Source organism: Syngnathus acus, chromosome 5, assembly GCF_901709675.1.
Source record: "Syngnathus acus chromosome 5, fSynAcu1.2, whole genome shotgun sequence".
Taxonomy (NCBI): domain Eukaryota; kingdom Metazoa; phylum Chordata; class Actinopteri; order Syngnathiformes; family Syngnathidae; genus Syngnathus; species Syngnathus acus.
The window spans coordinates 10,936,461-10,950,162 of record NC_051091.1 but is presented as its reverse complement, the minus strand read 5'-3'; the positions used below and the strand labels follow the sequence as shown (position 1 = coordinate 10,950,162).

General features: G+C 42.6%; 1 protein-coding gene across 3 annotated transcripts in view; it reads right to left on the bottom strand.

Annotated features, from left to right (window-relative positions):
* kaznb (kazrin, periplakin interacting protein b) overlaps positions 1–13,702 on the bottom strand; it is a 49,868-nt gene that overhangs the window by 12,325 nt on the left and 23,841 nt on the right. For 2 of the 3 annotated variants that reach the window (XM_037251684.1, XM_037251687.1), the window contains exon 5: positions 173–280. In XM_037251684.1, coding sequence (XP_037107579.1) covers positions 173–280 — 108 coding nt within the window. Of the gene's footprint in view, positions 1–172; positions 281–5,634; positions 5,732–13,702 lie in introns of those variants that run through there. The other variant, XM_037251686.1, reaches the window with a different exon arrangement.

Sequence of the window (13,702 nt, the reverse complement as noted above, 5' to 3'; positions counted from 1 at the left end):
TCACAACATCCAAAGCCTGCAGTGTTGTGTCAAGGTGGTCAGCACACACCTTTGCTCCCTGATTTAACCTCCCTCCTGTCTCTTTTAACTACCCTGATAAATCCCCGCACACATGGTCACCAAGGCAACGCCTCTCTGGCTCACTCGTTCTATACCGGAGGCGAGCGTGTACCTTTGCCCAGCGAGCAGTCGGGAGAGCCGAAGTCCATCAGGCTGGAAATCTCTGCCGGGTAGCACATGTCAGTCACCATCGTCTTCTGCCTGTGATGCACGGCTGGATCTGCAAAGGAGGAAAATCAATGCGGCAATGAGCTGGAAATTGACGTCAAATTTTAAAGGAAAATCCCAACGATCAGAGAAAAGCAGAACCCAAATAAAAACATGGTTTTGTATGTGGAACCAATTTTTCAATTTCAGAATGTAGAATGAATTTATTAAAAAGTATTAAATAAATGATCCAAAATAAAATGAAAAAAAATCCTTCATTTTTTCACACCAAATGTTTTTTATAAGGTTTGGGCAACATAAAAACATCCCGCCCACTCAGACAGTAAATCTCCTTTATGAACAACAAAGAGACAGAATCAACCAAAAAGCATCTGTAAAATGGTCAAACAACATTTTCTCCACAGCCGTGAAATAACCTCAAACTTGCAGAAGACTTTTATAACACCCAGACCAAGTGACTTTCTTATGTCCCCCAGGGGACACACGGAAAGTGAAGCCGCACGTCATATTTCTCTTTCCAGCAGACAAACAAGACACCTAAATCAAAACAGCACAGACATTTATACTAGCTCTCAGCTGAACAACTTTTTATCTATACGAGCGTATCAACATGTCCTTGCGATCAATCAGATTCTGCAGGGCTGCTCAAGGGCCACGTGAGACCCCCCCCCTCCCACCATTGACTCCCCCGTGGAGACAAAAAGCCCCTCCGGAGAGACACCCGAGGGAAGAAGATGAGGGAGATGATGCGACCCGCTCGGAAGTAACAATTTGAAACCCTCCACGATGTAGGAGGAAGATGCTGAAAGTCCTTTTACTTGTTCATTAGTGTAGCGTGCACTTGCATGCCTCATTGACTTCAAGTCCTTGGGAAGTTTCTTCCCTTTGACGCAAGTTGTTTGTGTCACAAAACTGCTCTGCTTGCTTGAGACTGAGGCACAAATAGTATTTTTTGTGGTTCTTGACCTTTTTTTTTTATGCAGGAACATCAACATATTAGGAGACCTGGTAACTGTTTTTAATTATTGAGGGGTAGAAAAACACACTCAAGTATTTTAGTGTTATTTTACTACCATTGCTTTATTTCCATAAACATTAAAATGATGTCAAAAGAGCAAGTGCAGATTGTGTTTGCCCAACAGTTTTTAATGTCAGGCCAAACACGAGCAAAAGTATGAGTGTGTGCACACACATCCACACACGCATTACAGCTCATCTGCTTAATACTGCGGGTCACAGCTGGTACTGGACGTCCTGGCAGGAACCCATATGAGCCTTACTGGACCACAGCTAGATGAGGTTGGCTTTAAAAAAAAAAAAAAAAAAAAGTGTGTGTGTGTGTGTGTGGAGGGGGGGGAGGAGGATTAAGCAAGGAAAGCTGTCTCTGAAATGACTCGAGCAGAAAAATCTCCTGCACCTTTTTGTGCCAAAAGCTGCCATTGGTCAAAATAAATAGATAAATTAAAAAAATAAAAACTTAAATATATTAAAAAGAAAAAGACCATGGGCTAAATCATTCAGCCTTGCAATTGATTGTGCCAAAGTTGACCTTGTCCTGCATTGTTCCGTATCCCGGCGAGATCAAGCGTGTGCAAAACGTTAGAGGGAATAACTAGCTGAGCAAAAGATTGAAGGGCTCCAACAAATAAAACTCCTCAACAAGCTGCATTTTACACTTCCATTGGACTATTCTTCCTCTGCCACCTTTTATGCTCTGCTAGCCGTACACCATTCTATCAATAATAGAACTAAAACTACCTTTTTAGCAACTCGAGATGAGACGACAGATAGAAAGGACGGTGGAACCTGCACACTATTCAAAGTGAATGGTCAATGTTTTTTAACATAAAGATATGAGGCAACATGTTCCTTGATGGCTCAAATCAAAGAGCCTGTAATTCTGTTAAAACTACTTTATATTGAACGGGATAGGCAACTTTGGCCTACTTTTGGTGAAATAATAAATTGTACTAAGTGACCCACTGAAAGAAAATGAAGAATGAGTTAAGCCTTTCTATGCCACAAAACAAATTTGGTGTTTCTGGATTTTTTTTTTGGGAAGGCGTTTGTTGGAAAAAAAAAACGTAATTCTAGGCCCGAGCTGAAATTTGAATCACAACCCTCCCGCCTTAGCCAACCACTAGAATACACTGTGCTGGCGCTGCAAAAGTATGCGCCCCCTAAAAAAATAAATTGGAAGAATTGCATCTAAGTACTCTATTCTTCTTTAAGATGAAGTGTCCATAGTACAGATTGTCGCTTGGATGTCACTTGAGAAAATGTGTTACCACAAATAAACCGGCGGCGATGACCTTGTCGGCTACGTGATGACTTGCGTTCGCAGCCAGCGCGACAATAAGTGTTAAATCTTGAAGGTCATACTGTCCCGCTGACTCAGCGTTTTACTCTGCAATGTCTCAGCATGGGGTGGAGATCATCACTTACTCCTCTTCAGGACCAATGACTTCGAGTGTAGCGGAGAAGCACTTTGCAATATAGCATGGGCCGTAATGTCTTCCGAGCCTATGTGAGGAATTGTAAATTAGCGAGCAGCATTTTATACACTCCATAAACACGCCAGGTTGCTGCTGCCGCTACTCATCTTCATGCATTTTACAAATACTGCAGCTGTTGTTAAAGCCTTGGTGTATTTTCCGTGTTGCTGTTTATTTGATGGAAAAAAAATATCAGTTTCAAAATGTTCAGCTGTGGGAAAACATTATCGCTATTATTTCGGGGCTCAAAGTAGGTCGCACATCTGCCTTGTAATGGATGGATGGATGGATGGATGGATGGATGGATGGATGGATGGATGGATGGATGGATGGATGGATGGATGGTCAAAAATTCAGAGCCTTCAATGAGCCTACCCTGCATGATTTTTTTTGAATGTGCAAGGAAGTCAAGACTGGAACCCAGAACCTCTCGACTGTGAAGCAGCCACGCTAACCACGGCAGCACTGTGCTCGCCCACAAAAACGCATTATCCACGTTTTCTCCAAGCCTATTCAAAATACGGAAATAAATGTGTAATGATGCTTCACAAAACAAAACTCATTTGTAGCGACGGCACGATCCAAAACTTTGCTCATCATTTCCAGCGCTGATCACAGTGTGCTGATAACAGCCGCCATTATTCATCTTCAGCCTGCATTCATAGTAACAATGCCAGTTAGTTGTCACAGCAGCCACATCACACTGGGACTACAAACAGGAGATGGACACCCTCCAAAAATCTCCAAACCCCCCCCATCACACGCACAACAGCCCACTGACTTTAGTGCTCCACTGAGTGATTGATGTCATCTCATTAGCTGAAGAAGTAGCGAGTGGATGTCGGTGCATTCCCTCCCCAGCCTTCTTCCTTCCTCAGCCTCATCCTCCATCAATCAGCACTTCTCCTTGGATTAAAACCCCCAAATCCCTCAGCTCATCTAGCGTGTCCCCTCTCTTTGGGATTTGCTCTTCTTTTCTTGGTGACTATTAAGATTCCCCTTCAATCCCCACTGCTCTAACTCCTGCTGCTGATAGATGCTCTCCACCCTGGCACTGTCACGCCGTCTCCAATGGCCCCACCACCAAACGCCCCCGCCGCCGCCTCCTTCCGATCAACATCATTTCGATCCGCCATCGGCAGAAGAGACCAGCAACCAGCAAAGAAAATAAAGTACAGGTGGAGAGGACGGCAAAGATGGATTTTTGGACTTTTTTTTGTAATAACAACAGAAATTGCTTCGTCACCTCGCTGAGAAATTCCATGTCGGTGTGACCGGCCTTTACAATCGATCTGCCTGTGAATCCTGATTGTGACCATACCTCAAGGTCAGCTTCTGTATGCCAGAATATCACGCTCTAGTACTTGTATTAGGCAGGTGGAGCAAAGCTCTTGAAATTGCATCTGCACTATTATTTTTAGACTGAATAAATCTCCCTTATGAAAGCTCTACCAAGTTCATAAAATTTGGCGGCACCCAATAAAAAGGGGAAATTCAGCCCATGAAGCCAGCAAAAAAGACATTTGGTATGCATGTCTATCATGACAACCTGTCCAAAAGTCCATTCCCTTATCAGTATGACTTGCATATTTCCTGGCTGTTAGCGATGACATTTTTAAACAATAATTACATTTTTGAACTTCTGGTTTCAACCCAGAGGCAACGTAACTTCCAGAAGCACGTCTGAGGCAGCTGGGGACGCTCGGCAGCTTTTATAAATGAGCTCGGTGCATTTCGCCTTCATAAACATTCTGAATGAGCACCTCTGCAAGACAGAATATATTTTTCTTATTGAAAAGTCAAAGAGTTGAATGCAAGAGATTAATTTGACATACAGACTGCTTCCCATTTATGTGGATGCAAAACTAACCCAGTGACCAAGGAAGGAAGATGACTAACAACATTTTAATTGACATCTCCTTTTGTTGCTTTCAAATATTGATTTCTCCCGTGATAAAAAAAAGTCAGTCTAAGCTTTTGACATCATTTTGCTTACACTTTGTACACTTACAAGTCCACTCTTTGAAAACAAAACCGTGAAAAATAAATTGGCTGTACAAAGTAGTGCAGCAAAACAAATTGATTAAAAACAGTCAGAGAAATTTCAATATTTCAATCGTCAAACTTTCTGACTGTTTTTGTTGGAGTTTTTTTTGTTGGTTTTGTCAGGGGAAATATCACTTGAAACGACCACGTAGTCGACATCATTGTTTATGAAAAAAAAAACAAAGATGCCGGCGACAGCAATATCAGGATTATGAAACCAGACTCACTTTTGTATTAAAGTCCCTGCTCTCTATTCAATATACCGTCATATACATTTTTCAGTGTACAATGAAGCAGCACGAGCTTTAATGATATAAGAAAACATCACAACCACATCTCCTTTTAGAATGCAAGAGTGCTATCTCAGTCACAAATGATGTCTCATCTACACCACACACACACACGAACACTCAGACACAAACGTCTGAGGTCCACATATAGGAGGAGATCACAAGGTTAATTTGCAGCAGCGTACGTGATCGTGCATGAATATCTGAACGCAAGGCCACGGAAAACAGACAACCTCGTGAAAACAGAGGTCAGCACACTCCACACAGCACACGCACGTACGCACATGCAGTGATGCCGAATAACGTTATAAGGTAACGATTGACGCGTTACATCTCTCAGTAGAGTAATCGGATTACAGTTACTTTGCAAATGGAGGGATAGTTGTCATGTTTGCATTATGTTAAACATTTTTGTAACGGGTTTATTTTTCCTAATCCCGTTGGCTGCTGTATACTAAAATTTCTCCATGCAGGAGTAATGAATGAATGTCAATCAATCAATCAATCAATCAATCAATCAATCAATCAATCAATCAATCAATCACACCCGCACCCAGATGCACACATTTCTTTACCTCTACGCTTCTCCGAAGCACACAGGTTCCATGGTATACAACTCGGCCGCGGCATCTTCTGGCCCCGTGAGACAAATTCCATGTCAGCCCTTCCTGTCATGTGCACTGACTGATGTTCACTCGTAACCCTCTCATGAGGGGTGCGGAGGGCGGAGCTTAAGCTTACTTGTGCCCAGATGTGCCACAGCTTAGCACCGGAGCAAGCCCTCGGCATCACTTTCATCCCCACTCTCTACTTTTCTCACAAAGCCCGCTAAAGCTTTTAGCCTCTGCTCGGACCCTCAGGCTCCCTCTGCTGGTTGCTCACGCACAGGGTAGACGATGTACACGTTTCAAGTTGCTCACAGTTCTGGATTGCTCTAGAGCAGGGGTCACCAACACGGTGCCCGCGGGCACCAAGTCGCCCGCAGGACTGTTCTAAAATTAGCTCAAATAGCGGCACTCGTCAGTGAGCTGCATCTATTTATTTTACAGTCAAACCTCGGTTTCCGAACGTCACGGTTGCGCGGTGGGCAACGCGCTACGGTTGCGCGTTTGGCGGTGCGCTGCAGTTGCGCGATCGGACAAAAATGCGCAAATGAAAAAATGCTTTTAAAAAAGGCGTTGGTTTTTTTTTGTCTTGGAACAGACTAAAATGTTTTCTATTATTTGTAATGGGAAAAATAGTTTCGGAATTCGACCGATTCGCTTCTCGAACCGCCTTCTGGAACGGATTGTCGTCGAAAACCGAGGTTTGACTGTATTTTTTGCTATTCTTGTTAAAATCACACTTACATGTGATCTGGAAATGACAATAATAACACAAAGTGAAAGCTAAATTGAGCAAATTGGCTATTTCAGAAGTGTGTGTCAAACTGGTAGCCCTTGCCTAAATCAGTACCCAGGAAGTAGCTCTCGGTTTAAGAAAGGTTGGTGACTCCTGCTCTAGAGAAGCGCAACAAGTTTAATTATAAATTGCATGCGAATGCTGAAAAGCTGACTTTGAACAGAAATTCTGTGGACCGGGTGTTTCTCAAGATGTGGAATAACTATGTGCAGTTCAGTTGTATTTAACTTTTATTTGAACTTTTTGTTCTATTTTAGGTACAGTTTGCTTTTCAATTACATTTTGATTTAACTGTGTTTAATACATTTAATGACATCATTATTTAGTGCAATGTTGAATTTTGTTTTTGATCAAGGCTATACAACACTACTTTATTTTAATATTGGTCATTACGGCAGTATTTGAATTATTTTTGAGGTGCTGCAAAAAAAAAAAATTGTAAATCATGCTTAAAGGCAAACAATATTAGAAACGGTTCTTGGTATGATGTAATGCAAATGACAAACACTCCAATTTGAAAGTGAGCGTGATCAACTTTGCAAAGGCAGAATTCATTAAAAATCCATTAGACTGAGCAGGTGTGCCTAATGATGTGACTGCCAGACCTCGCCACCCGGACCTTACGTGCAGCCTGCAGGCAACTGCTCATCTCAATGAATCCTTGGAGATGCATCACAGCATCCTCATTACGGCTGGATCGCGGCGCATTGGGCCGCTAAAAATCACCAGGTTGTTTTATGTGTTTTTTTTAGCCTTTCAGCTATTGACCTATTCCACATCATCTGTCTGGCCGTCGCTTCCATTTGGCCCAAAATATATTCTCTCTTCAACAGCTGCATTAAGCATTCAAAATCATTGTGGATGTATGCTGCAGTTTAACACAAAAGAGACAGAATGCATTACAGGAGAAGAAGCAACATCACAACCCTTAGAAAAGCCTCCATATTTTCTTTCTTCTTTTATTTTGCTCTGTAGCCGCACGGAATAACAAAAAGCGCTCAAGCTTATGTCACCTACAATAAGCATGCACGGAGCGGCTTTCAAAATGTCCAAACTGTTTTTCTGCATGAGATGAAGAAAGCTACACTGGATCGCCCCCAATTCCCATGTCATCACTTGTAAAAGACGAGCGTTAATTTAGATCGTTTTTGATCTAAGGTAGCACCGTAGCGGCGTGGTTAGCATGTTTGCGACATGAAGCTTTCATATTTTGTCCGGGTATATGCATGTTAGGTCCAATAAAGACTGCAAATTATAGATCATGACCGATATGGAGTTCTTAAAGCTAGTGCCGATTCTTTGATTTGGCAAAATTCCAATAACCAATTATTTGGACAATTAATTAAAAAAATATGTTATGGAGAAATGTCATCCTTATATGATGTTGTAATATTGCCCGATTAAATCGGCTGGCCGATTAATCGGTCAACAGTTAATCGAATGATTAATCAGTAAACACTCCAAAGCTGTGAATGTGAGTCTGAATAATTCTTTGTCTATGGCTATTTTGTTTTTCCATTAAATCTGATATTTTTTTCCACATTACATAAACAAATGTGACTGGACATTGACTGATGCGCCCATCTTCAAGCCCTATAGAAAATTGATGCATGTATATATTTTTTTGCATGATCATCAGAATTCCTTAGCAGTATTGAGGGGATGGCATTTGAGGCTTTGAATGACAGATTATTCTAGTTGCAAACTCAAAAGACGCCTCCACGCGGGCATCGGTAGAAGAGAACAAGTTGCATCGGCAGGTGCTTGCACACCTTTTTATTTATTCATAAAGTGTTCACAATGCGGGCTAATCCCTCGCAGGGCTCGTGTTAAAAGGTCAAAATGTGGGCTAATTAGGGGAAGATGCTTGGATTGACAGGAATTAGGGTTTGACTGAAGCCAGTCACACAGTGACTCGAGGGAGCGTTAATTGAGTCCAGATGGAGCGGCCCCCGTGACTCCAGTAAGGAAAATGGGGCCTACTGGAACAAACAGACAAACTCCTTGCTTAGAGCCAATTAGGCGCAATGAGAATCCGTAACAGATAGGAGCTGCTTGGAAAAGGTCAGGCACTTTGTATTTAACAAAGAGCAGTTGGATCCATCCATTTTCAATAGCACATATCCTCATTAAGGATGGAGGTCAGACCCGTCGCTTGGCTAATGGCTAGTCATGAACTCTGTCTAGCTACAAAACAATTTTTTCTTTAATATTATTGGTTCCATTTCCACCACTTCAGTGTTTTTCAGCTTGGGTGACTCCGAAAGAACTTCATTGCTGCATACACCAGTAGAGCTTAACTTTCATTTGATGGATTTCATCATCCATTTTCTGGGTTGTTTGGCGCAAAACCAATTTTTGTAGAAAACAACCCAACAAATTGGGTGAAATTGACCCTGGGTCGGTCGAATTTTTCACTCAGCAATTTTAAGGGTGTACATTTTGTGGCCTCGTAAGGCTTTTTCAGAAAGAGCACGGAATAAACAAATACAGTAAATGAGTTTTTTCAGCTTCTACAAATATTAACAGTCAACTGTGAATATAACAAGGGGGTTTCACGTGCTATCTTCATACTGTTCAGTGTCCACCATGACAGTTGGCTTATAAACTACAGATGACATGCATGGTGCAAATAAAGTCAAAACACCGCTAAGTGTGCTACCAAGGCTCTCATTAGGTCTAAAAGCAGCAGCGAGAGTTGAGATCTCGCACATGCTGGAAAGGCAAGTGTAAATTATTCCCACCGCCCCTTCCTCCTCTTTTCCGGCGCTCTAATAACACCTTAATGATGCTACTGTTAGGATAGCACCGAGGCACCGTGCTTTATGGACTGACCCCAGAATCAATTCAGCAGCATGCCGAGTCTATTAATGGACATTCTCATCTTCTCACATACGCCAAAACAGCCACTGGAGCTCCTGCAGGACCTCGCAATGGATGTCGTGCAGTTGCATGGCACGCACGCAAACACACAGTCTCCATAACGGCGAGGTAATAGAGTCATCGTAAGCTGCTGACGCACAGCGGCCATAAAAAAAAGAAAAAAAAAAGAAGAAAAAGTATCATCGCAATCTCTGCAAGCACCAGGCAGGCCACTGCAGCACTAAAGGCTTAGAGTGTTGTTGGAAGAAAGAGAGCATGATGGTGGGATGGCTCGGAGGATTCATTAGCGGTTTGGGAGCACATTCTCCAACAGAAAGGAGCAAGTCGCCCATCTCGCAGGCGGAGGGGAAAGCCCCCCGAATGTGAAACCCCAGAAAGAAAAGGGCTGTACTTCAGCTTGGAAGTTTTTGGTGGCCATGTTTGAATGGAAGTCATTGTTCAGCAGCCAGGATGGAAGATTCCACGGCTAATGTTGAAAAGAAAGCCTTTGTGAACTTTAAAGCAAGACCCAGAAACAGCTTCGACTAAATTTAAAGACATAAAAAAAAGAAAATGAAGGAGCATAAAGAGCAAAAGAAAAATTACTTTGCGGTAGAACAGTTGCAATACTGAGTCTTAAAAAAACTCACTCCAATTTCTAATCTTACAAGCATAAAATTGAAATATAAAGTTGAAATATTATGAGGAAAGTCGAATGAGGAAAAAGACTCACTACGTTACCAAAATAAAGCTGACATATTACGAGAATAAATGAAGCTTAAAGTTGTAATATAAAGTACTGCGAGAAAAAAAGTCAAGTTGAGACTCAAATACATATCTTAATTTCTAAAGGCAAAAAATCATCATTCTTAAGTCATACAACAGGAAAAAATGTTGCATTTCCGCAAGAAAAACAAATTCATGAAAAAAAATAATATTGACAAAACAAATATTGAAGGATTTGAGTAACAAGCGTGGTCACGCAACAAAGTCAGCTCATATCTCAAGGCACCGCTGTAGCTTGTACCACATTAAGCAACACGTGCACGCAACTCGTGCGGAACATCTGCTTCCAGGACAAATGTAACCCAAACGTGACATAAGTCTCCAGGAATGCATATACACAATGCTCACACTACGTGTGAGTGTGTTGTCCAAGCACAGCACAGCCACTCTAATTGGCGACCTGATAAATATTTGTGTAAAACCCTCTCCCGGTGGAAGCGAAAAGAGGTAGGCAGGCTTTTAGCGCTAATGCAGACAGGCTGCACAGCAAAAACAATCATTCCAAATGGCAACATTTCATGCATGGGGACGTGAGGATGCACAAGCACAAACATTGGGAGGTGCAAATGAAGGCAAGCGCGTGACCACATGGACACTATTTACAGGACACTAACATGGGAAAAGCCTAAAAAATAAAGACTAATATTCACGTGGGAGGCGGATGGGCGGGATTCGCAATTGGTGCAGTTCCATGAAATATAAACATGGACACCATATGTGAGGAGAGGCATCAAAAATTTGTGCCTCCAGTTACTTTAGAATAATATGACTCCAGTAAAGCAAAGAAGTAGTCCTCTAAATTGTTATTTGAGTTAGGCTAAGTAAATATTTAGCGAAAACTAAAGCACTGACTAACTGGTGGTTAACTGAATGATTTTTTTTTTTTCCGAAACAGCAGATGAATGACAAATAGGGCCGTGGAATTTTAAATTTTACACAACAATATTACTTCAAATCAATATATTTTTTTTATAGATTTTTTTGGGAGAATTTTTACTTTTGGACCATTAGCCACACTGTATTATTAGGCACAATATCAATAAACTTTTAATACACGACTCTACATACACATTATAAGGCACATTATCTTTATGACGCATTGCATTTTAAATTGTTTATTGAAAACACACCATGTGTTTATTTGATAGATTTCACGCTATTATTAAATGATTTCAAGTGCACCTTATGGTCCAAAAAATACGGTACATAAAATCTAAGCCACAACAAATTGTCTTACATTACACCACTGGTCAACAAATTTTTGTTGAATTTCTTAATCTGAGACGCACGTGAGACTGTGGAAACACTGAACGTAACATCCATCACGGAAGCGTCACAAGTGTTCTGCTTCTTCTCGACCGTGCGGGACCGTCATGCTTTGGCTGTCGGAGCTCTGCGCTTCTTCAAAAGTCATTTCCCTCCACGCCGACTCCATTTTGCGCTCTGGGGAGGATTGAAACGAGTGGCCCGGGCGAAAACACTACCTGCTGTAACGGTGGCGGCTGAGGTTCTCATCATTCTTAAAGCAATGAAGCGTTTGAAATGGATGTTGCCTTTAGCGCCGTTTCAAGTTTGGACTCAAAGGGGATTTGGATGGTTCCAGGTGAAAATCGCCAATAGGGGGCCACACTAAAACACCCACCCAAAAGAAATTAGGGTTCAAAGCTTCCCTTTCAAATGACGCAAGGTATGGATTCAAGCAAGTGTCAGGCTTTCAAATTAAGGCAACAACAGTTTGGCTGAATCGTAGTCCCCCCAAAAAATCCAGCCCATCCAATGCCATGTTTTCAGCACGTATTTGTCATATTCGTGTTGACAGCATCTGAAGCGTAGCAGATAGCTATCTAGAACGTTCCGCCGGCTGATGAACAACAAGGAAAGGAAGCGAATCCCCACAAACAAAGCATGAATGAATTCCTCGCTTATAACAGACAGACACGCGGTGGTGATCAAAACAAGATGACATTCACACTTGCCTCATTTCCTCCACTCCCTCTGTGGTTGAACAAACTTTAGGGCACACAAACTAGTTAGCAAGAGGAACAAGTCCACAGAGAAACAGCGCCGCTCCATTCCCTGTTTGCCTCTCGAGGGAGCGTCTACTGTCTAGAGCAGGCGTTCTCGGCAATCTGGACTCGCAAGCCTTTTTCCCAATCCTTTCCACACTGGCCGACCTACCTAATTAGTGAACTACCTGTCGAGTTACCAACCCGAGGCTGGCATTTTTTCTGGAATCCCGTGGGATTGCTACTACTTCTCTACCAACCAATAAATTATTAACACACCAACTAAACTACTACCTAACTGCCTCCTTACATACGTACATACTAAGTAACCTACCTACCTACCTACCGTCCTACCTACTTAGTTATTTACCTACCTACTATGTAGCAGAACCTATGCTGAAACATTCAAATCCCTTCTGCACCGCAGACTTTCCAGCCATGCAAACAATGGCCAAACGCTTCCTGTGAGCACATGAAAGTGCATTTGCCGTGCTCAGCTGTCCTTCATCCCCCCAACACCCGGATGGGCAAAATGAAGAAATCAAACGCTAGTGCATGCGCGCACGGACACACACACAGAATCCCTCTGACAGACAGTCTGCCAGGTCAGCACAGGCCTTGTGTTCCATTACAGCAACAACGAATAGCCGCTCATCAGTTATTCATTAGCCATTAATCAGTAGTGAAATGACCGGTGTTCCCGTAAGTACTTTGAAACACGTTTTTCAATTGCAGGAAAACTAAACACTTGATAATCAAATAATGCAAAACATTAGAAAGACAGTGATTGAGAGTAATAAGTTTGCTTGGGAACCACCTGAGTGTCAATAAGCCAGTTGTGATCAACCGGCCTCTCCTATGAATGGAAGAAATGTGGCAAGGAAGAGGAAGAGCGAGGAAGAGTTGGGGGAAAGTGAGGGGCCGCCTCACTCATGGCTATTGTTTGGGCACAGTTACTCTCACGCGGTGTTGACCAAACGAGGGGCATGGATAGCAGAGGCCACACAGGGAACACAACGACTGAGGGCGTGGACGCTAAAGTATCAGTAGGCGGCGCGCCCGTAGGGGAGTTTCAAGCATCGCATGCCTTCTTTGCATTTGCGCAGGTGCTCCCATCCAAAAAAATAGAAAGAGTGACAATGAAGCTGGGGGAGCAGCGATGGAGCGGGTCTGCAATGCAATCGTCCGCTTTCCAGCTTGTGTACAATGATGTTGGGCCTCCTGCAAAACTCAGAGAAGATTGGTCACCGCAACGACTTTGCATTAGAGGCACTTTGGCGTGTTGACTGCAGAGACTATCCCAACTTTAGAGGGTGTTTCATCAACACTCTTTTACTGCACCGCCTTTTAAATGCTCACGCTTCATCATCCGCTTAGCTCCCTCAGTAGCTCTGGCCATACAGCGGCTATTAAGTTGAAGTGGCAAACTAGCAAGGTACTAAACAACGCCGACACACCTACCTCGTAATCACAACTTCCCTCCCAATGCGCAGTTTAGCTATCTAGCAGTAATGCCAATCAGCACAATTGCGTGGACGTTTGGGAATAGCACCTACCATTCTCCAAATAATTAATTTTAACTTTAACG